This window comes from Nothoprocta perdicaria, unplaced genomic scaffold (genome assembly GCF_003342845.1).
Source record: "Nothoprocta perdicaria isolate Ctin4 unplaced genomic scaffold, notPer1 scaffold_15, whole genome shotgun sequence".
Lineage (NCBI taxonomy): Eukaryota > Metazoa > Chordata > Aves > Tinamiformes > Tinamidae > Nothoprocta > Nothoprocta perdicaria.
Window position 1 is genome coordinate 5,354,609 of NW_020454649.1, and position 23,320 is coordinate 5,377,928.

The window sequence follows — 23,320 nt, forward strand, 5'->3', positions numbered from 1 at the left end:
ATTGCCCTATTCAGAAAGGAAAAGGTTGCAAGCCAAAGCGAGCAGGTTTGAGGTCCTCTCCCTTCCAGACAGGAGGTCCAGAGAGAACATCCCACTGCAGAAACAGTTTGCAGGGCTGGAGGTCAGCAATGTAACATAAGTGGTCAGAAAAGCACCCAGATAACAAAAACATTTTGTTCAATGTATTTGTCCCTACAGACCCTTCCAGAACAACCTTCTCTCATGTAAGAAAGGCAACTGAAGAAAGACCCAGGCTCAGGGAACTGCTGTTTGCCCCAGACTTGCTCTGTGACCTCAGTCTGTTTGAGGAGTATCTTCGCCCATGCACTCCTCTCCAGCAAGCTGCTCACGCAGTATAAAGAATATGAAGACTGGGGCCCATTTAAGAACTTTATACAGATTTAAACCATGATGTACAGGAGCATAATCTGCATGCAAAGCCTCCATGTAAACTGGGGTTTATGACTTCAACTGTAGGTGCTCAGAAGACAGAGCTTTACACCATTTTGAAGAGGCAATGCCTCATTCTGATCCAGGCCCATGTACAGGGAAAGAGCACTGGGACTTTGCAAAGGATCTGCTCCATTGCAGCGCCCAGTCAGGTCAAAACGGAAGAAACCAGTGGGTCAGGGTCTGTTTTCCATTATTGTAGCACCCAACTTTCCTCATTTAAACCAATGCATCAGCAGCGTGGATATGGAGAAACACAACATAACCCAGATCTAGAGCATTCAAGCTAATATTCAACAATTTACTTATTCCTCCATATGCCGTATACAACACAGGGGCAAATGACCTCTTGTGCAGTTCCGGGACTCACTGGTTTAGATTAAAACCATTTCAATCTTAGCTCTGAATTTTCTGAACAATAAAAGTTAACAGATATCAATCTTGTCCTCTCTTTCAGTGAGGCTGAAAGTGAACCTGGCTTTGATGAGGTACTGCACATTTATGCACAGTACTCACTACTTGGCCAGTCTGTCCTCGGTAGCTTTTAGACTTACTGATGAAGCACCAGAGCTCTACAAACTTCTGCTCGTACCATCCCATTACAGAAACTATGGGCAGTCTCTAATATGCACACCCATGAGGTATCATAGGCACCCAAAAGGTATCATCTGGAAAGGAATCAAAATCCTGGTCATGAAAATATTTATATTAACTGAGAAAGCCAAACTCTGCCAAGAACAGAACTGAGTGGCAAGCTTTCCCAGAGTTTCTCCACACCACTGAGCAAAACAGAAAGCAGTCCCACCTACTACAACCTCTCTGTGCATGCCCAGGGCCAGTTAATACTTTAAGTACAGCACCAACTACTTGTAAGGCCTCAAAAATCTGGAAACTTTAGAGCGCAGCAGTCGTATGAAGGATCTGGGGAACATCTCTCTTGATTCTTGGGCTGTGTACTTGAAGTAGTTTTGTGGATGCGCCAACACATCAAACAGCGCTTTTATCAGCTTCTTATCCTAGAAAAAGGAAAACAGATTTTCCAGTCATACCATAGAAAAGGTGGAATATCAACAAAGTTTAATGACCAGTCCACTCAGATTATAAGAATTTTATTTTTCAAGTACCAATGTTTCAGAGGCTCTCAGATCTGTACAGTGAGAAAGACATTCAGTTCTCACAAAGTCAGTTGTCACACTGAGCATTAGTGGTGCCAGGGCTCTCTCCTTCCTCTTACCTTCGAGAGCAGCAAAACTCCAAAAACTGGGGCTAACATCCAGTGAAGGAAAGACAGCTTGGACTGGCATCCCATAACTTGTCCATGCAACTGTCTCCTAACCCAGTGAAGGGAAGTCCTTGCTAATCCACAGGCTATAGTAGCAGCAGCACTAAACTCTACACAATGAAATGAAATCCCATGTCCTTCAGTTTCTTCACCGATCCTTTCCTACATAGACTACACGAGACCTAAGTCCTTACTATAAATGACTACATACATTCCTAGTAGGTCTGACCCACCTTTAATCTCCCTAGACAAAGGGCTATTAATGATTGCCCTGCACAAGCGGAGCACATGCAACTTGTCTACTGCACTAAGGGGCAAATCCATCACCATGCAGGACACAACCTCATTGGCAAAAACTAGGGTCATTCACAGTCAAACGCAACATTTTAAGTGGAAGAAATTTACCTTAAGTATTTCTTGATGATTTTCAGATGCATAAAGTCTACCATCCCGAACAATATCTTCTATTAGCTCTTGATAATCCTCTATTAAGAATGCACAAGACAGTCACTTGCAGGTTCATTTCAGTTACGCATTCAATATGGTTAAATATGTAAATTCTACCCCCACCAGAATCAGTGCTACTCAGCTCTCATTAGCAGTTGGAAAGTATTTCAATTGCACTTTATTTACAGAAGAGCCAACACTTAACTATGAGGCTATCAAGTGTTTTCTGCTGAGCATCATCAGTTGTCAAAAGCAAAGGAAACCATAAGGCATCTAAGATTGTAATACATACTGTAATCATGTGACCTGCTTCAATCCAACACCACTAACAAAAAAATCTGGAGCTTTCCTATCTTTTTTTCAATATGGGAGGGAACGGGTTCTGAGTTTAGAAGGATAAATCACAAAATGATTGAGGTTGAAGGGACTTCTGGAGATGAACTTGTACAAGCTCTGTCCCACACAAGCAGGGTCACCGAGAGCACATTGTACAGGACCACATCTGGGAGGGTTTTTAATACCTCCAGAGAAGGAAACTCCACAGCCTCTCTGGGCAGCCTGTTTCAGGGCTCTGCCACCTTCAGGGTAAACTTGGGGTTTACCCCAAGGGTAAACTATCCTCATATTCAGATAGAACTTCCCATATTCCAGTTTGTGCCTGTTGCCTCTTGCCCTATTACCGGCCACTACTGAAAATAATCTGGCCTCATCCTCTTGACAGTCTTCCTTAATATATTGGCATACACTGGAAAGATTCCCCTGTTAACCGTTCCTTATAAGAGAAATGCTCTAGCGCCCTACTCAGGGCTTGCTCCAGTAGCTGTGTCTTTCTTGTACTGGGGAGCCCAAAACCAGATCAATGCCTCTGTTCTCTGCAGCACAGAGTTACCCACAACAATCATTTGCCGTCTCTCCTGGGTGTTTTGACATGTTGGTAAAACGGTCTGTTGGGCCAGCTGCTTCTCTTGAAGCCATGCCCAGAGCCTCCTCAACCTAAAGGAGGCTGAACTTGCTCCGCAACTGCAAGTCTTCATGAAGAAAAGCCTTTCTGTTTCTGTGAGAAGTGAACAGTTTCCAGCCTTCTTCTACAGTGTTAGAATGTAGCATTTCACACAGTTCAGAGCCCTCCAGCAACTCCACTGCTGCAAGGTGGTTGCAACTTCTGGAGCTGTATGGTCTCTGTGAATACCCTGCCTCCTGGTCATCTTCACAGATGCTGCACAGCCTACTGCAACTCCTCACCCTGATGACACATCTTGTCACCAGCAGCACACCTTCTGCATGAGGGCTGACTGCCAGCCCCAAGCGCTTTGGCAGCCCCACATCTGTAGAGGGGAGCTCCAAACACTCCCCACTGCAAAGTCGTGTGGGCAAGCACCTCGAGGAGCCTGAGCTGAAAGGAGTACCTGCTGCCAGAAGACACCTGGTAGGAGCAACACAACGATCACGGCAGCACTTACGTATGCACCCTAACTAGGGACACTGTGCCCCTGAAGCTATCTGGAATTAGGAAGGCTTAAAAAGACATAAAACACATCCAGGCTGCGAGTTCTGCACTTTGCTTTTACGAGCTGCAGCCCAGAATCCCAGCTCTTGTTCAAGTCTGTGAAAGACTGGAAATACGATTACGCTTAACACTATGGCACAATTCAGAGACTCTTAACCTAGTTTTAAACGAAGAGAGCTACTGGAAGCAGTCTAGTAATGACACTAGCAAGAGGGCTGAATTATCCCTTCTTAGCGGGGTCAAGCAGCCCACAAGGAGTTATGCGCTGCAGCAGCTGCACTAGTCCACGCCACGCTCAGCTGTTCACATCCACCTACCATCGTATGTTACGTAGGGAACTTGGAATCCTTTGGCACTGTTCCCTTCATTTGACTTGAACTGGATCCACAGCTTCTTAGACCTTGATGTGAAAGCTATAGGACGTTCATAGGTTTGACAGGTTTCATATGTGGTCACAGAATTGGAAGACGCTTTCAAAGAAAACACAAAATCGCCAGTTATCTGACAAAATTTCACAGTTATTGGCAATTAAAAAACAAAAAAGCAAACAAAGAACAAATGCCAAGTCAAGAAATGCATTCATCTTGATAGACAGATACCATCCGCTTCAGGATATATTTCAGACTTACAACTCTTGCGCATCACCAGGTAGTCTCCACATTCATCTTCTATTGGCAGAAATATTTCTGGCACCACAATCAGAATACGGCGCTTTGGCGGTGGGTTAATATTCCAAGTACACTCGGCGTTTGCAGGATAGTTCCCTGGATAGTTTGGGGACTCAATATATCCAGTGTAATCTCCCAGTTCCCCTCCACACTGCCTGTCTGAAAAAGCAGGAGAGCATGAAGCACCAGGCAGAGCAAGATCTTCCGGCAGCGCCCTGTACAGTCGCTGGGTAACAGGCACACTCACTTTGCTGTCTGCATCTAATGCAGCTAAAGCTTCTTTGCCAACTTCACACTATTGCTTGCTTCTGCCTTGATGGATTAATTAGCATGGAGAAATACAGGTTCATCTCTGCTAACGTACAAGAGTTGCTAGTGACCAACCCACAGCCAAACAGCAAGACAGCTGTAAGAGGACATGAAAATGGTCAGGTGAGGATGCTTCACTTGCTCATACCAGACAGGGAACTATGTCAGTATTCAGAGTCTAACTGGAAGCTGCTCTGTGCAGATGCCACGTCTGCAGCAGCACCGACAGGGAAGAGCACAGGCCTTCCCTCTGCACAGGTCAGCACCCCGGCAGGGCTACAGTGCCGTAACCTTCAATAAGGGGTAAGGCCCCAGGCAGGTGCTTTGGCCAAACTGCCCAGCTTGGCATGATCCCAGCAGGCTGGGTACTGCAGAACCATAACGTGGATGTGCAAGAGCAACATGCCCAGGGAGAAGAGCTTCTGAGCGAGGCACATGTAGTTCCAGGAACAGGCTTATAGATATATGTATGTATACATATATTAGGTGTTTACACAAGGAACTCCAGAGGTTTTTCTGAGAAGTCTCCTCTCTCGTCTCTGTTTTCTCTTCTTTAGTTTACCCTCGACTTTCCAAACTACAGCTACGATAACCTAGAACAGCGGCTCTCTTTGCAAATGCTCCTTTCAGAGGTTTTTATTAAGGAAAAAAAATGCTTACTAGAGCCAAGGTGACTTTTTGAGCCAACTTCCATTCCTTTCGATAGAAGAAAAGGAAATCATGATGCTGAGGAACACAAACTCACTCTGCTTTATCACAGGAGAAAAGATTCAATAGCAAAACCCAGAATGACCCAACAGTCAGTGGCAAGACGAGGCATCACTTGCCTCGAGAAGAGTGGTAGAACTGGTCTGCAGAGGTAGTCTCCCATGGACCTCAGTAAGTCACTCTGGATGAGACGCAGGTAGGCAGCAAGAGGGGCAACACCACTGCCTTCTCTTCAACCTTCCTGCTAAAGCTCAATTGTGCCCTTACAGTCAACCTGAACATTTATGACCCAGCCTTTTCACTTGTAAGAGATTGTCAAAGCATCTTGCTATACTTACTTTTGCATTGTGTTACATTAGTTGACCCATCAAAGTCAGTAGTAGTGTTTCCAGGGCATGAAATACAGTAATTTTGTCCAAACTCAGGCTGATATGTCCCAACTACGCAGCGAATACACCGATGAGTTGTAGTATTATAAAAATGACCAGGTGAACACTGAACTGGAAGGTATTTAAAAAGGCAGAATGGTTTTAAAATAAGACAGCAGCACATTAGAATTCATTTTTTACACATTTTTATAGGGCATATTCTAATTTCAGTGTTTGTGCTATACCCATGAACTATAAAGGTCATAAAATGAATTAAATTTCCATATTTCAGTTCACAAAATCACTTTGCCCAAGTTCAAAAAAATCCCATTTGTAGTATTATAGACCAGTGTGCAGAAGATGGAGTGAGGAGGTCCAGCATGATTTTGTTATGAGGACATTCTTACATGCTATTATTTTTATTTCTATTACTTACTCTCATATGCTATTACTTTATTTCATCACATCACTCACATTACCAGAAGACACAAGCTATAGCCCTCACAGGGAGTTCCTGAGGGTACCTGCTGCATTACCAAAGCCAACCCCTACCCTAACATACAAAATCTTTCATAACTAACATATTCTATGGGAGATGCAGACATGAGACATGCAAACACAAGAAGGGAGAAAAAAAAATCTTTCTAGCAGACCAGCATCTTCTTATTCCATTTTTTTCAATGCAGACAGGAAGATTTTCTTCTCCCAATTCAATCTGAGAACACGAGATTTCCAATGGCTTTGCTTACATCTCTAATATAATTGTTTTAATTTGATTTTGCTTAGCTATCCTGCATGCCCATCACCTGTACTGAAACCTGACAGAAAGCAGGCAACAGCATGGGCCATAGATTATCTTAGCTCTTAACTCCCCCTGGCCTCTCCCTTTGCCGTTTTAGTTCGTGGTACTGAAGATATTTTCCGATTCCTTTCATCTCACTTGGCAAGTTTACCTCTCTCAGCTTGACTTGAAAAATAATTCACTACCTGCCCTTTCAAATGCAGTTTTCTGTGCTGCACAGTCTCTTTTTGTGTTCCTTTTAATCTTTGCTTGCTCCCAAACAATCTTTTTCTTGATGAGGCTTTTGATTCAGCTAACTCATTCTGCAGTGCTTCTCTACACAATTTTTTTTTCCTCTCCTCCAAATGTTTCAGATATAAGTTCCAAGAAATTTTTGCACCTGTGATTTAAACAGATTCAGTGTCTCATGTGGCCTTTCATACACACAAGGCCCTGAGCCATTCATTCCAGATGATATAAAAATCTCAATTTTAATTCAAAAACTGAGCCTCATTTACAGACTCTTTTTTAACCTGTTGTGTTAAATAAATCTGAAATCAGTTCCTCTTATCTTGATCAGAGTTTGTTTTGCTAATTTTTAAATGTTCTTACTTTGCAAAATTGAGTATGAAGTAGCAGTGTTTGTGGATTCAGTATTTCTTCACTGAAGAAATCTGTTAACTATCACACTATTACCAGAAGTATTAGCTCTTCAATCAAACTGCAAGATTCTTCCATTACGTTGCAAATTCCCAGTGTTCTCAACAGCATACACATCTTAAATGATGCTCAAGAATTCTGTGTGGCTAAATTAGCAAAAAAAATCTGCATCAGGAGCTTATTTCTACTCTATACGAATAGATTTTCTATTACCACTTTTTATTCGTTGTGATTTTGATAGAAGTGATAGGCTCTTATTCATGCCTTAAGACAGCAGGCAATTGCAGCAATTTCTTCTCTCTCTCTCTATGCATGTGAGTTTTATTGGTGTTTTCAAAGACAAATTTAGCTGGTTTAGGTAGCTTTTTTTTTTTTAAGATTTTAGATAACTCAAATGTTCACAAGATCTTCCATTCTAAAAGATACAATCCCACCTGTTTTTCACTTTTATGAGCCAAACTTTGGGGACAAATTGCATGACAGTCTATTATGGTCGAGTTCATAGGAGATCTGTGAGTTACTGCACTATTGAGTTGAATTTTGGCTTTTCAAATATCTCCCAAGGCATCCAGGCCAGTTTCATTAAGAATATGAAGAAATCATTTTCTTATTTATCCTCTAGGTCCGCAATTTCCTCCTCCACATTTTGAAGCAGGCTGCTGTGCTCAGAATTAAAATGTCACAGAATTATTGGTTTTCCCCCCAAGACTTTTCTCCTCCAGAATTCCCTTCTCTAACTCAGATCGATGACTTCACTAGGCAGCTTCCTCCCACTTCCCAGTGCCTCCTTGAGTCTCACATAACAATCAGTTGAGGCTCCATCGAGTTTCTGTGCAGCCAGGCACTGATTGGCAGGAAAGATCCTTGAAAGAGGGACCCTTCCTGCAACACCCATTGGAAGCCAAAGCTGCAGCTTTGCCTCACAGCAGTGCAGCTCCTGGTGCCTTGCTCTTACCTTTGGTCTCACAGTCCTGAAACAGGGATGCGCCACTGTACCGGGTGGTCAGCCCTCCTCCGCAGGGAGAGCAGGACACCCGCCCGGCCTCCGGCTGGTACGTTCCAACGGGGCACGGCAGACAGGGCTTGAAGCCATCAAGGGAGTGCTCGCCTGGAGAGCACTGATCTGCAGGAGGAAGGACACACTTGCCTCAGATTGTGGCTTAGTGGTGGAGGGAGCCTGCCCGGGGCCCTCAACTCCCCCAGGGAAGGGCAGGCCCAGGGCTGAGAACCCAGTGCAGGCAACTCGTAGCACTGGGTGCACACGCTGCACCCTGTCACACTGAAATGGACATTGGCAGCTTCTGGTGCTGCCCAGTTCCTCTGTGAGCTGCCAGGCATCTTATGCAAGGCTGCCGCAGGTGCGTCCAGCAATCTCTGCTCACCTGTATGGTGTGATCACATAGTCACTCACTGTTGCCTCTTTCCAGCTAAAGAGTCCTTGGACACCCCCAGATTTCAACTATCAACACGGAAACTGAGGTGCCAAAAACATGCTTAGAGTTTTCTAAAAGCATTTTTAATCTTAATGATTGTTAGAATGGCCTAAACATTGATGTTGCCAAATTACATGAAAACCTCAAGCACAGTAATTTTGTGCAACCTTACAAACCTAAACGGAATGCACTCTTCAGTAACTAGGGAAACTCTCCTGCCATTCCTCTGGTTCTGGGTCTCAGGTATCATTATCTGCGCTCTGAATTGCCATTTTCTGTATGGTACATAGACACCTTTAACCTAATTAGATTGAATTTATTTAAACTGATATTATGTAAGAAATCCAGGAATATTTATGGGAACCACAAAAAAAAAAAGTTTTTCGAACTTTCCACAAAACAACTAATTTCCATGCCAGTACTTAGTAACTGCCCTGCTTTGGAAGGCACAAAATACTGCTGCAGTTCAGCTGCACTGAAAAAAACTTTCCTTTTAAAGAGCTGTTACAATAATAAACTGTTAGTTTAAGTTTATAGCTCCACTAAATCACTCACTGAATAGCTGTTTTGTTAGGAAGTTAAATTGGCCTTGGCTTCATTTCAGGATATACGACTAACAACAAGCCTGGCATTAACTACCGGTCATGATCAATGATGAAGAATTTAGTTTATGGCTGATACACTAGGTGGAATAGTGAGCACTCCTCTTCAGCTTAAAAATAAAGCAGAGCAGGTTAAGCAGTGCTCTGTAGCTCATCAGCGAAAGCTGGCGGGGAAGGAGACCCTCTTGGTTCTGATTTGTCCACCACGTATCACTTCTGCTCTCATAAGGAAACACATTCATTTGCTCCCAAGCTTTTCAAGTCTTTCTTATGTTATAAACATTCCTACAGAACACTCATCTCTGTACTCTCTGTACAGCTCAACATGAATGAATTACAGCTTTCATTGCAACCCTTCTAACAAGGCAAGGAGAGAGCACTATTTTCATTTCCATGACAAGAAAAGACATCAAGGTAAGTAAAGGTGATTCTGAGAGGTGCCTACTGACTTGAGGCACTCAGAGTTAATGAGAAGTCCAGTGCAAGTCTATTTCTCCCCAAACACTTTGTGCCTATTTGGCCAAGGCAAACTGAGAGGCCTCACTAGAGGCTGCCTGTCCTCTGCTCCCTGCTCGTGACCTGCCTCCCTTCTAATCACACATCCACATTTGGAACTTTTGGTGCCTCCTTCTTAAACAAAAGAGGAAACAAAACAAAACAAGCCACAGCATGTAACTTCACAGTGACACATGTAAAAACACAAATACGACCTTAAATTGTAATTTTGGTTAAACTACCATCATTTTTTTCTAAATATGAAAATTACTCAAAGTGATGCCTAAGCCTGAATGCTTTAGGCTCTTAAATTGACCACTTTTTCTACGTGACTACAAAAAGACAAGCTTTTTAAGTGGAACAAGTGTCCGGACAGTTTCATCTGCAAACATGTTTCCTGTGGATTGCTCCTAATTCCTCCCCATCTTCAATTCAGAGATCTTCCAAACAGCTCCTATAAACCCACTCCAGCACAAAGCAGAGGTGTTGAGGAAGGCAGGTTTCAGAAACTCACTGCACTTACCAGGGCCCAATTTACCATAACAAACAGATCTAATTGACATTAGGCTCAATTACAGCAGCATTCATTACAGAGACAGTACATGAACACAGAAATCATCCCACGGAAATCCATACAATTGTGAATGGAATTAGGATGACACAAATGAGTCTCCTCTTAAGAAAACAAAACAAAACAAAAAAGAACCCTCATCCAAGGCAGACTAAATTCCTTTCAGGGCATTTGTTTAAATGAAGCTACAAAGTTTACAAGCCTCATCTCACAAAACCAGAAACTGCACAGTCCCTTCTGATACATGGGAGATGCCCACTCCAAAACAAAGGCTAAAGTCTTGCAAACAGCAGCATTAAATCGGAGTGCTACTGGCTGGCTTTGCTCTTTTTCATCAACCTGGTTGTTTTGCTGCACATGAACAAAAGAGCCAATTGCCTTCAGTAGACTTCATTTCTGCAGCCACTGGCTTTGTCTGTCTTCAATGCCCATTAAAACCCTGGTCTTGAATCTCATGCAGCTGTTTTAGGAGAAAAAAATATATATATGTGAAAGCTTTTCTGATGCAAAAACATGAAAGAAAAGAAAGGGGGAAAAAAAAGAATGAAGGAGGCCCACAGGGAATCAGGATTAATAGTTACAAAGACATTTAAAGGCTCTTCCCCTCTTTTCAACACATTAGCCTTTGAGCATTTGCTCCTATAGACAAATGCTGTAGTACTCAGTGGCTAAGAAGGTGAACCTCAAAGGAGGTCATGATCCACCATCTCACCATTTTCTTAAGAACCATGCCTAACTTTATAAGCAAAAACACAAACAATTGATGCAAACTGATGCTGAAACAGCATCCTTGAAGCTATTGGGTTTTTAGCAGTACACGCACTTCAGTCACATGAGACAGTGATGTATCTTAAGGATTTGTCTGAAATCTCTGATTGTGAGGGCAAGCAGAGGGTTAGCAGGCAGAATAGCCATGTTTCCGCTATTTTATAATACACTGGCTGTACACAAGCACTTGACATATTCAGAAAGATGAGCTACCTTGGAAATGATGCCTAACCTGTTTCTGGTGCGTCTGGAGCTTTTATTCTGCATTTTGTGCCACTGTGGACAGTAACAGTTAAAGTCAAGAAAACTGGGAAACCAAATGTAGTTTAGCTTAGTGCTGCAACTGCAGGCTGGTTACCTAAGAAAAAAAGCTGCTAGAGCAGGCACTGTGCTTTCCTTCTTACACAGATGCATGTAATGTTTCAGACAGTGCTCTGCCAAGAGGAATCTGTCACAGGAAGAGCACCAGGACAGGGCCTGTCTGAATCAATAAAGTTATATCTAATCTTACATCCAAGTAGTTTGTTTTAAAATACACATATTAAAAAAAAAAAAAGAAAGAAAAGAACTGAGTCTGGTACTCTCACTATCTGCATCATAGATGATTTGCAAGACCTTAAACTTACTTTGCTCCCTCTCTCCTCCCTCAGACAGGACTAGGCAAAATCCTTTTCCAAAGTTCTCCACCTGTCCTGAGATCACATCCACCAATCACAGGAAATCCATCTGCTGACCTGATACTTCATGTTATAGTGTCATCTTCTCCCTAGAATCATTACCATGCCTATATAAACAGAGAGTCAATCCTCTCCAGTTGTCAGCAGCTATGCAAAACAGTCAGATTCAACAAACAAATCTACTCTCCCACCCATTTGTAGCTTCTTCCTCCTACTCTATGTCCATTCTGTTCTCCTCTGTCCACTGTATTTTTTAGCTACTTCTGTCTGGCAGTGCGAGCAGCAGCTACCACCTCATGCTGCCTTTATCACACCGTTGGGAGAGGTTTTCAGAGAAAATGCTGTTTACGGAATGACGCTGCCTGCGAGTGCTTTATGGCTCCTCCTTTTCCTCCTTGAACTTCCAGCAATTTGACAAAGACAGCAGAGAGGTTTAAAAGATAGTACGTTTCTATAAATTTCATCAAAACGTGTGTGGAAGATGCAAATGAAGGACAGAGAATCTCATAGTGTCCAAGGAAGAAAAAGGCTGAAGTGGAAGTTTCATGCTCCCTTGATGCGAGGAGGATGTGGTTTTTGACAGAGGTTTCAAACATCACCAGCTAATTCTTCTGTTAAACAAATCCAAGTTTTTCAAGAATTATCAAAGCCAGACAGGAAAATCTATTCCAAGGCTGAATGGGTTGCTGCTGGAAGATGTGCTAATTCAGTCTGACAAGCATTTTAAAGGCTTGCTGATTCACTAAAGCACTTACATGCTGCATACCCTCTGCAGCCTGAATTAGCCGTCATGGCTGTTAGAGCCCTGTTCAGATAACATCTGACCCTTCTCCTTAACTTTTGTGCTTTGGAAGCATTCATCATGGGCTGCATTATGGCGGTGCCCTCCAGTGCCATGATAATTAACATTTGCTCAGTGCTGGCCTATAAAACCCTCTATTCTCCATGAATTTATAACTCTGTCAGGAAGGTTCTCTAGCACTTAAAGCTTAATCAACAAAGAGAATGCAACTAGCAAAACCTTCTCAGCCTTTTCTTTGGAACAAGGGAGACAGAAAATGCTCACAGGCCCAGAAACAGTGCTAAACGACATATTAAATGTGGTCTTTCATAAATGACATTGGTAATCCTAAGGCAATTGATGTCTGATGTTAAATCAAATTTTCTACTGTGGGCTGTGCATCACTTAGAAGAAACCACAAAGCACTGAGCTCTTGCTCTACTCTATAACACAGCAATTAGCAATAGTAAAGAAGATACAGAAGGACTATTATCAGCACAAACAACAATCCCTACAATTCCACACAGCCATCTTCCCTCCCAGACGAGCTTCCCACCATCCCTTCACACCCAGACCTGAGCAAAACAAGCAAAACAGATATGATGCTCTGTTCCTAATTTATGTTTACTCACCACATCTGTTACCCACATGCATCTGTCCCACACCACATGACTCCTGTGGCTCTGACAGCTTGAGAGCCTTTCTCGCCACTTCATGGTCCATCCCGGAGACGCGAACACGGAAGTGGTCCCTGCTGACCGTCTTCCGCAAGGTGCGGATGGTTTTACGGAACCTCTTTTCCGTCTTTTTTCGTGCGCAGCGCACATCGCACGTCTCTGAAAGGCATCACAGGTGAAAGCTACAATAACTGACCATGCACAAAAGTCCACCCAGCTGGAAAGACCTGCTAGAGCATATCACTGAGAAGGCAACTTCTGTGAACAAGTCTGACATCCTTAAGGACAACAGCAGCAGCTCACCAAAAAAAAAAAAAAAAAATTCAAACAACAAATCTTTCATATACGGACTTTGGTTTTAAAAACTACCACCATCCTTCACCCTTTTTGAAGTAGAAAAATTAGTTTTCAAAACAGGAGATACTTTTATTATCATTATTTTGCATAAAGATAGAAATGAAAATATTGAAATTAAAAAGCAAGCAGTAAGAAGCTTCAAACTGCACCTTGGATTATTTTCCAACCAACCTGTCACCTCCTTATGGCTTGTTTCAAGCTCAAAGTTCGCAGTGATAAAAATTTCTTTAGTCGCTGGCAGTCTACTGAAGGGTCCATGAACTTTCTTGCCAGAGCTGCATGTTAGGTTTACATAGTGGAAGCTCTCCATTACTGAATTATGTCTCTCTGTATGAACAAAATTAAAGGAAGCAAAAGCTTGGCCAGCTATATTATTGGACATTCACCAGTGCTCAAAGCATAATTTGTTTTAAAAATTTCAAGGGGAACAAAATGATTAACTCCAGATACCAGTAAACAAAAAATATGGACAGTTTCTTAACTGGCACATCCTCACAGAGGATCACTGCTAGGAACTGAGCTCAGCTGCAGTGCTCAGTCCTCTTCCCCTGGGTTTTGCTCAAAGGGTTCCAACGAGCTGCCTTGGCTCTGTGCAAAGCACCTTAAAAGCACGACGCTGCTTGCACCAAGGAGGCTACTAGAGGGGAAAACTTTTGCACTCAAATTAAGCATGTGAAAGACGTGTTGGCTTATAATGGTGTGTAAACTAAGCAGAGCTTCCACACACAGGACATTAGGAGACTACTGTCAAGGTCTGCATGAGGAAACAAGATTTAGCTAATGAAAGTATCCGAAATAAGCTTTGGGTTATTGCTCAAGAACACACTCTTGAGCATTTAGCATTATTCACCACTGCTACTCTTCTAAGGATAAAGCAACTGATGTGCTGACTCAACTTATTACTTAGTGTTTTTCTGTTTATTTAGGATGTTTGTTTGTTTGTTTTTGTTTTGTTTTTAACATGTGTGCTCCTCCTCATTTTCTGCTGACTTTGCAAGTTTCCAGACTAAACTTTCTGCCTTGAAACAGATGGAAGAGCTGACCTCACTGTGTCCATCTGGGGCTTCTGAATTATAAGAGGAAAAGAGGAATGATACTTTGGCAACTGAGTCAGGATGAGAAAAGAGGCCAGGATCAGTTCCTCTGAGGCATCAGACAGTAAGGAAGAGGGAGAAAAAGAAAAGAAGGAGAGAAAGAAGGGATACAGAGGAAAAAGAAATAAATCAAAAGCATGAAAAGCATGGCTGGTTTTACTCAGAACACACTTTACTGGAAATGGTTCAAACAAAAAAGGAGGATGACTTTCCTAGCAAGACCTCCCTATATAAACAACCTGTACGGTTGTCACAGGGAAATCTTGTCATCCCAAACTAGTGTTGTAATTCTGGCTGGGAAGGAGCATGATTCACAAGGTCAGTGGAGAGCAGAAAGACTGCAGCTCTCTAATGCTTTGCCTACGGTGCACTTTTTAGCAGCAACATACTTGCCCTGAGCTATGACTCTAACCTTCTTACCTGCATTTTTATGCTCATACCTGGTATCATCTGTTCCAGACCTTCTTGAAACATCTCAGTCTTTTTCAAACTACATTTTCCTTCAGTTAACTTAAAGGTTACGCTTATCTTGATGGCTGAGGTATCTTCAAGGAGAAATAACGGCATGTTATTATCAAAAATTACTAGGAAGTTTGGATAAGCCTAATGTCATATCATAATGACGACTTCAAAAATGTTGATATAAAGTAAAAAGTGGTCATCACAGGAGACCAAGAGAGATGACAGCCTCTTTCTGTTGTGAAGCTGGTTCAAAACTAGAATTGGAGCAAAGTATTTTGTTTTGTTTTTTAAACTGAGATCAAGTCCAGGTCTGCTACTGTGTAAACCAAGTGAAGGCTGGTTGAAATCAAAGAAAATACTTTTAAACCGATTAAAAATAATCAGTTTAAAAACTGTCTTATTTTTATATAAAACAGAACTTTTATCCATTTAGTTTCAAATGCCTTCTAAACTTTGCTGTCCGATATCTCAACCTATAATATATACACACACACACAGTTTGTTGCCAGCGGTCTAATTGGGTATCTGAAAACAAGCATGACACTCCAAGACCCAGCAGTTCATTTCACTGCTGATTCTTTTCACCTTTCTTGTTTTTAAGTCTTAGTTTAAGTGATGCTGATGGAGCAGTACAAAGAATATCAGAATTTCCTGCTGTAATCACAAAGCGTATTCATTTATAAAAGAAGAAAAACAGTAAGCAACACAGAAAGGAAAAACAGGCAGAAAGTTACAGTACACCCCTATCAGTCACCTATTAAAATAAATCAGACAAATTGTGCAACAGGTAAATCTAGTAATTACCCAGCCAAGTGGATGCATTTGTATTTTGCTGCTTTTTCTTAAGCTGAGAAGAGCTGCCACAGGTAAGGGTGTAGGCATCTTGTGTTCCTAACAGACAGACCATACATACAGTAAAGACACAAGCTCTATGCAGAGAGCGTGATATACAAGACTGTTTAAAATTTACTGATCTGATTCATCCTCTCCACATTTTTCAGTTGTGATACCCATCAAACACTGCAAATGAGTTGGTCTCTTTCTGTGCCGCAGAAGGGCTCTGGAGGGAAAGCAGCCCGTGTCCTGTGGCAAGCATGCATGGCCGCGCACCGCCTCCGGCCCACACAAGCCTGGAATGTCTTCCCCGAGCCAATTACGGAATGGCCCACGGAGCACAGAGAATCCTGCCCTGTCCCCTCCAGCTTTAAAAAAGCCGGTTGTCAGGAGAAGGCAATCTGAGGGTAAAGTGGCTATAAAAGGCAGGGAAAGGGGGCTTCAGGGGTCACTGACAGGCATATAGCGCTTCATCTACAGTGAAAGAGGAAAGGCCTCTGTTGATCACCTCCTTCTTGAGGCTTCCAGAGGGTTATAGGAGGTTTGCTACTCTTATGCTTTCTACACAGTCACATGCTGGATTTTGTTCTTCTTGACTTACCAGAAACTACCTGGACATCCGACGAGCAGCTTAAGAAGCATCTATCGCTCCCACCACTCTTAATGCAGTGCAGCAATACTTTGGGTGACATATTATCAGGCAGGGGCTCCTTTATCTCTAAACAGGATAAAACAAACACTCACGGGAAAAGTAAAACCATCTGCGTACACTCTATTCAGAAACCAGCGTGCAGCTGCTAATATAGCTATAATCAGGGAGAACCCATGCAATTCTATATAGAATTAATTCTGTATGGAGGAAAGAGGGAAGGCAGAAGAAAAATCATAGGAGGGCCACACAACCTAAGTCATTTTCTTTCAGGTAAAGTTATCATCAGTAAATTTTCTCATGCAGGGAAACAAAGGAAAATAGAAAGAGGAGCTAGATAAAAAGCACAGGAAAGAAAGCATCAAAACCCCTCAAAGTATCTCCTGTTTTTTGTTTGATTGTTTGGTTTTGTTTTGTTTGCTTGTTTCTTACCAGTTTCAAATTCAGTATCATCAAGCCTCATAAAACAGTAAAGTAGAATACAGGGAATGATGATCCATGCCACTTCACTGGAGAGATCAAGATTTTCAGATTTGACCATAACTGCATGGCTGTCAGACACATCAGATGTAGAAAAACATACTTGCTATGCACCTTACCAACACAATCCTTTTTATTCCAGTGCAATTTGTAGTTAGAGTGACACAGGCATTCATAGTCTCCTGCTGTATTAACACATATCTGTTGGCAACCACCGTTGTTGATGCTACATTCATTAATATCTATAGAGGAAAGGTAAAAATACTCTTTAAATAATTCTTGATGAAGTTCTGAATTCCAGCAAAGACCACAAGATAACCATATGCATGAATGCTGTTTAGTGTGATTTGGGAAAAACTCTGGAGAATCCATCTGCAATCCCCCCTTGAGATAGTTATGCTTTCCTGGAAATTCTTTGCTAAATGTCAAAACAGCTCATGCATTGCAGGAGGGGGAGATGGCACATACCAGAAACTACAATACACTATATTCCTTTCCTGAAGTCATGTTTGCTGGTACAGAATATACCTGACACGATGCCACCCCAAACTCTGCTACAACAGAAAAGCACGCAGTTCTCTCCTTTACTACTTTAGGAGGTCTTTGGGACCTTTGCCTGAATTTCCGTTTTAAAGGCTTGTAAGCAGAAGCACAAAGTCCAGCTGGGAGCCAAGCCCTAGTGGTACCACTGGGGTCGATCCTGGGGCCAAAGCTGTTCAATGCCTTCAGCAACTCCTACCTGACGGAACAGAGGGTGCTCTCAAGAAGTCTGCTCTGCCAGAAGCACTCACCAGCACGGCCTAGAGCATCTCTTCAACTCACCTCCACAATGTGTGAAGCCATAGAGGGCATATCCTTTGTTGCAAGTACATTCAAAGGTGCCTGGATGATTGATGCACGTGTGGTCGCATGTCCGCTCAAAAGAACATTCATCAATGTCTGCAAGTTTTAAAGGGACACATGAGTATCTTGGGGACTGTCAAGGCAGGACTTCCCAGCTAAAGACAGCACTTTCCACATAGCCAAGCTGGATGCAGAGATGCACAGATTTATGTAAACTAAGTAAATTGTCTAGCATAACAAAACAACTTTTAAGAAAAGAGTTAGTTTGCCAAACAAGCTATTTTTTTTGCAAATCTGAAAATTGATGTGATATTTTTAATGATTACATTTAAAATAAATTTTTTCTCTTATGAGAGAAAAAAACATGCCATCAGAAAGCAGTTTCTTAAAACAATATTTAAGTAAGGTCTGCAGGAAATAGATTTACAAAAACGCAACAACAAAAACCAGCCAACTGAACAAAAACCCCATACCTTCGTTTTTTCCCCATCAAAAACATGGTGCCAAATTTCTAACCCAACAATAATATGCAGTGTCTGAGCAAGTCTGCTGAAAAGCACTCCTTCCTGAGATACACCTAAAAACAGAGGACTGGAATAATTTGGTGATTTTTTCCCATTAATATAACACACTGCATACTTCAATGCTGTGTCTAAAACCTGCTGAAATAGCTGTTTCTACTAGTGTTTTTTTTTAAGGCATTATAGTCATTTTACATACATCATGTTTGTAAAGTATAATTAGTATAACAAGCTGATCTTCATCTTGCTGAACTGAATGGTGAAATGATGAAATTCCCATTATTTTCTCCCTAAGTGTTTATTACTCTGACAGTCCTTCTCAGTCTGATTCAAAAGGAATGAGAAAGCAAACACCAGGTGAAATTTCTTATGTTAAATCAGTTCAACTTTCTGAAATTCACCAGTAAATGTCAGCTGACTGTCTAGCAGATTCGCTTGCCCAAGTGACTGACCAGCTGTATGTTGTTACATACTAGAGCTCTGACAAAACCACAAAGATCATGTTGATAATTAGTGTACTTGAACAGCCTAAACAAGTTTGCTCTCTCTGTATGTACAAATCATTATATGGAAAACCAAATATGCTTTGTAAGCCTTATGGGGAAATCCATGTCATCTTAAATACCAAATGTTTCTGCAGTGTTTCATGGAGTAGTGAATCTAGGCCTATAATTTCATAAATCACATTATATAAATAAAATATACATAATTTATATATCTATTCTAATAATAAATCCACGTCTTTTAAGCGTCCCATTAAAAAAAAAGCAATTTCACTGCAAATGGTGAAATAGTCAATAAGACAGAGAGATAATGTCGCTATTTCTCCCTGTAAGTTATTTTAGGATCATTAATAGACTTTACTTTAGGATCATAATGGAAAAAAAAATGTCATCCTCTTAAAGAGCTTTCGAGCATGATGCTTTTCATCCTCTTAAAGAGCTTTCTAGCATGATGCTATCTGTATTGCCTCCAGATAAGAGTTTACTGTGTCAATGAAACATACCTCGTACCATAGTGTCAAGCCAACCTAATTTACTCCACAGCTGCTTTAGAAAAATAAATAAAATGAAGCATGGAAATTATTCTGGAGTCCATTATCACTTCATCATCGTAATAGGTATCCAAGCCAAGCTGATTTGTCCTATTTTTATTGTCTCCCCAGTGCACATACCTTGACAAGATTTCTCATCTGTTAATAATTTAAATCCTTTTCTGCAGCTGCAATCAAAACTGCCAACAGTGTTTTTACAGAAATGATCGCAGCCTCCGTTATTGGACTGGCATTCATCAATATCTGTAACAAAAGCAGCATTTCAGCAAGTTGACAGAGTACATTCAAGACAGTTTCATTGCCAGATCCAGAAGACTGTCACGTCCAATTGCTTGGAGAAAGGAAACCTAGCAAGACAGCTAGGAAGTTCACATCCAGCTCCAAGAATGACCTCGCCCATTCAGTCCCATGACAGTGCTTCCTTTGCTTTCTTTTAACATATACTGCTGTCCACAACATTTGGGCAAATATATTCATAGAAGAATATCTACCTAAACTCTGTTTGGAAATACATTGACTTTCAACAAGTCAGGCATGGAGATTCCAACATTTTTTGCCTGGCAGAACTGCCTAACATCTAATTATTGAACAACACGCTAACTTACCACCTCACAGTCCCTTTGCTCATTTCCAACACTCTAATCATCCTTAGAGCTGCTTGGACCAGTATAGATAATTCCACTCATACTTCCATGTTTGCACCCTCATGTTCACTTACAAACTTCTGTAATACTCAGCTGCATGTGGGAAGTAAAAACACTATAGGACTGCATACCTACAAAGCTGTGTAAGTCTATGTCTGCCACTACTCACCTCTGCCACGTGCTGCCCTCTTACCAGCTTCCCCAAAACGAGGCCATGACAGGGAAATGGGAAGGGGCAGAGCAGCAGAGATTCTCTGTGTACAATGCATTTGATACAGCAGAAGGTCCTTACAAGGCCATGGTGCAGCCTGTTCTGGTTGCAGCACACTCATATCTCATCACGCACCCCAGCTTCTCTCAGGGCACTGGTGATAAATGCACTTACAGCAAGGTGTTGCTACGTGCTTGTCCACAAGCACAAAACTCACCTTTACACGTCTTGCCATCAAACTGTAGTGCGAATCCAACAGGACAGCTGCAGTGAACTCCGGTCGACGTATCTTTACAAGTACGATCACAGCCACCGTTATTTACGGCACATGTTTCTAGCAGACAAAACATGACTAAAGTTTGCTCAGGAATATCATAAGGGAAACAATAAATATCATATGATACAAGGCAGGCTTCCAGGCATAATGGTATTTGGCCACATTGAACCTAGCACACATGAGCAAATACTGAATATATGTGTTGGCAAAATCCCTCCCTCAGCTATTTCCATTTTTTGGTGGAAACTTTACAAGTTTGCACATTCTCTCTGGATACTCTTGTCCTTAAGCGCAAACCAAATATTCCCACCTTCCTGATGATGAATGTTACTCTATCCCCTTAGGCCCATTCTCAATCCTGATCTGTTCTTCTGACACTTCCTATCAGTTCTTAAACAGCTTACTACACTCAGCATTACTAAACCAGGTATCTTAAATTCTTTCCTGCCCACCATTGCACGGTACCTGTGCTCTCATTGGGAGTCACATCCACATGGGATCATCCTTCAGACTTGTAGTCCAGATGCCATCTTAAATTCAAAGATTCTTCTATCTTCCTGTACACAAACTGTCTAAATCCTGACAAACCCCTCCAGGGAACCCTAAAATGCAGCCCTTCCTCTCCAATCAAACAGAAATAGCTCACACTTTGGCATTCACCCTCTTGTGCCTCAGTCAGTCTAACAACCATTCCTCTGGCTGGACAAACACAACTTTATCCAGTATGTATTGACTTTAAAAGCTGCTATAAAGTTAAAGATCATTGTCTTTTTGATTTTTTTTTAAATCCTCTCTTTGTATTTCTCTTTTGTTGATTTGTTCTCTACTTCACGAAGCATATGCTACTTATTCTCAAGTTCCGAGACTTGCAGGTTTATTCCATGTTTCTCTGTCATCTCATATTCAATATTGGGGGACTGCATCCAATCTCCATTTGAAGAGACAGTGCCTCAACTTTCTTCCTTCCTCCCCACTCCTTTGTTTTTTTTTTTTTTTTTTTTTTTTTTTTTTTTTTTTTTTTTTTAGGACACAAAAACTTAATGCTCTTGAAAATGAGACCATTGGGTTTAGGTGTGTAAATAGAGATTTAGCAGCCTGGTGCTAGGCCTATACTTTGGGCATTTTCTTCCTCAGCCTCTATGCCCTCTGCCCCTCCTGCGGTAAGCACAGTAAGTCACCCTGAGTAAGGGCTTTTGAGAGAAAAATACCCACTGATCCAGCTGCCCTGAGACCACAGCGATCTGCTTCTCATGCCAGTGTTTTCGCAGCAATAACAGACCCTGGCATTCTGACACAGATGAGAAAAGCCCAGCGAGGAATGGAACGGTCATGCATCCTAACATGCCTCTCCAAATACAGCCAGTCATTGGGCCTAATTCTCCTCTTCCATGCAGAAGTAAACTTTCAGCTGAAGAAAAGCAGCTAAAACCCTGCATCCCTCACCACTGCTTGGCCACAGCAGGTGTTCACAGGGGGTGCTACTGCATTCCCCAGAAACATGTGGTACTTTGAATGTAAATTCATAACATTTTATATTGACTGCCACAAACAACTGATATGGCTTCTTAGACATTTTAGAATAATGTTTGTTATTTAAAAGGAAGCAGTGCACCTCTCAGGCAGAATTCAGCCCAGAGCCATGCAGACTACATTAAAAAGTAATTCTTCAATACAGACGGTTTTAGCAAACAACAAAATTATTTCAGATAGGCACTTTTACCCATGAGCAATCGTCGCTTTACCCTCTTGTCCACATCAGCTCCTGCTGTGGTGTTACCCTCAGAAATTTCAAGGGCAGCCTCCTCCCTCTCTGTAAGACAGACAGAAGGAGCAAATGGGTAAAGGTGCCCTGACAAACCTCATCTGACGTCCATGGAAGACAAAGGAAGAGATGGGAGAAAAAGCATAAAAACCCTTCAGTCAACTCCTTCAGTCAAAGTCATCAGAACATTTTGCTTTCATTTGCTTCTTAAATTATGTGTTTGCCTCAGTATTCTTAAGCCTGACAAAGCAGAAAATATACTCCAGATGTGGTGAAGAGCAGCAAACTAAAAGAACAGCCATGAATTGCTATGAAAGAGAACAATCTTAATCTAGCACAGACTAATGCAAGGACGGGCCAGTTATGCCTGAGCATTGATTTCCATCAGCAGGCAACACACACTGACAGAGACTGGAAGTTGCTGGAAATTGTAAGTCTTAACTTTTTTCTGAAGTGCTGAGTTTAATACAGGCACTGCTTGGTTACACGCTCTGGCCTGTGTTATAGAAGAAACTAATTCTAAAGTATCCTAGAGAACGGAATCTTCTCTGGTCAGAGAGACCAGCTCCAATTATAGGCAACAGTAGCACTAGGTAGCTACTTTTACAAAGAAATAGTTTTCCTTCAAGACCAGAGCATCAGCGTAGCTCAAGCAGAGAGCAGCTCCTGATGTAGAGCTATCATCTCAAATTAACACAACTAGCTGTCCCCTGCCATAAGCCTTTAATATCTAGTTCTCTTTTGCATGCTCTGGACTAGCCCATCCAGTCATCAAAACTGTTCCCATCATCTTTATTGCTGGAGATGGTGACAGGAACCAAATGACACTTGTGGCTCCCTCAGCTCAGAGGGTACAAGCAGCATGACCACAGTCACCTTTCTTTTATGCAGACATCCTGTAGCAAGCACAGGTTGCCTGCACCCAGTGAACTCACTTGTGCCTGACAG

At 41.9% G+C, this 23,320-nt stretch overlaps 1 protein-coding gene across 1 annotated transcript in view; it reads right to left on the reverse strand.

Moving 5' to 3' along the window:
- Window positions 1-737: 737 nt before the first annotated feature.
- The window catches only part of SCUBE2 (signal peptide, CUB domain and EGF like domain containing 2), a 38,031-nt gene continuing 15,448 nt past the window's right edge, over window positions 738-23,320 (reverse strand). The window contains exons 7-22 of the mRNA XM_026034741.1: window positions 22,331-22,420; window positions 20,551-20,667; window positions 19,599-19,721; window positions 17,883-17,999; window positions 17,180-17,302; window positions 16,533-16,649; window positions 15,902-15,988; window positions 15,076-15,180; window positions 13,713-13,868; window positions 13,140-13,343; window positions 8,136-8,303; window positions 5,710-5,871; window positions 4,316-4,513; window positions 4,004-4,156; window positions 2,138-2,217; window positions 738-1,466 (exon numbers count right to left, since the gene is read on the reverse strand). Of these exons, the coding sequence (XP_025890526.1) occupies window positions 1,314-1,466; window positions 2,138-2,217; window positions 4,004-4,156; window positions 4,316-4,513; window positions 5,710-5,871; window positions 8,136-8,303; window positions 13,140-13,343; window positions 13,713-13,868; window positions 15,076-15,180; window positions 15,902-15,988; window positions 16,533-16,649; window positions 17,180-17,302; window positions 17,883-17,999; window positions 19,599-19,721; window positions 20,551-20,667; window positions 22,331-22,420 (2,153 nt within the window). The 3' untranslated portion in view covers window positions 738-1,313. The remainder of the gene's footprint in view (window positions 1,467-2,137; window positions 2,218-4,003; window positions 4,157-4,315; window positions 4,514-5,709; window positions 5,872-8,135; window positions 8,304-13,139; window positions 13,344-13,712; window positions 13,869-15,075; window positions 15,181-15,901; window positions 15,989-16,532; window positions 16,650-17,179; window positions 17,303-17,882; window positions 18,000-19,598; window positions 19,722-20,550; window positions 20,668-22,330; window positions 22,421-23,320) is intronic.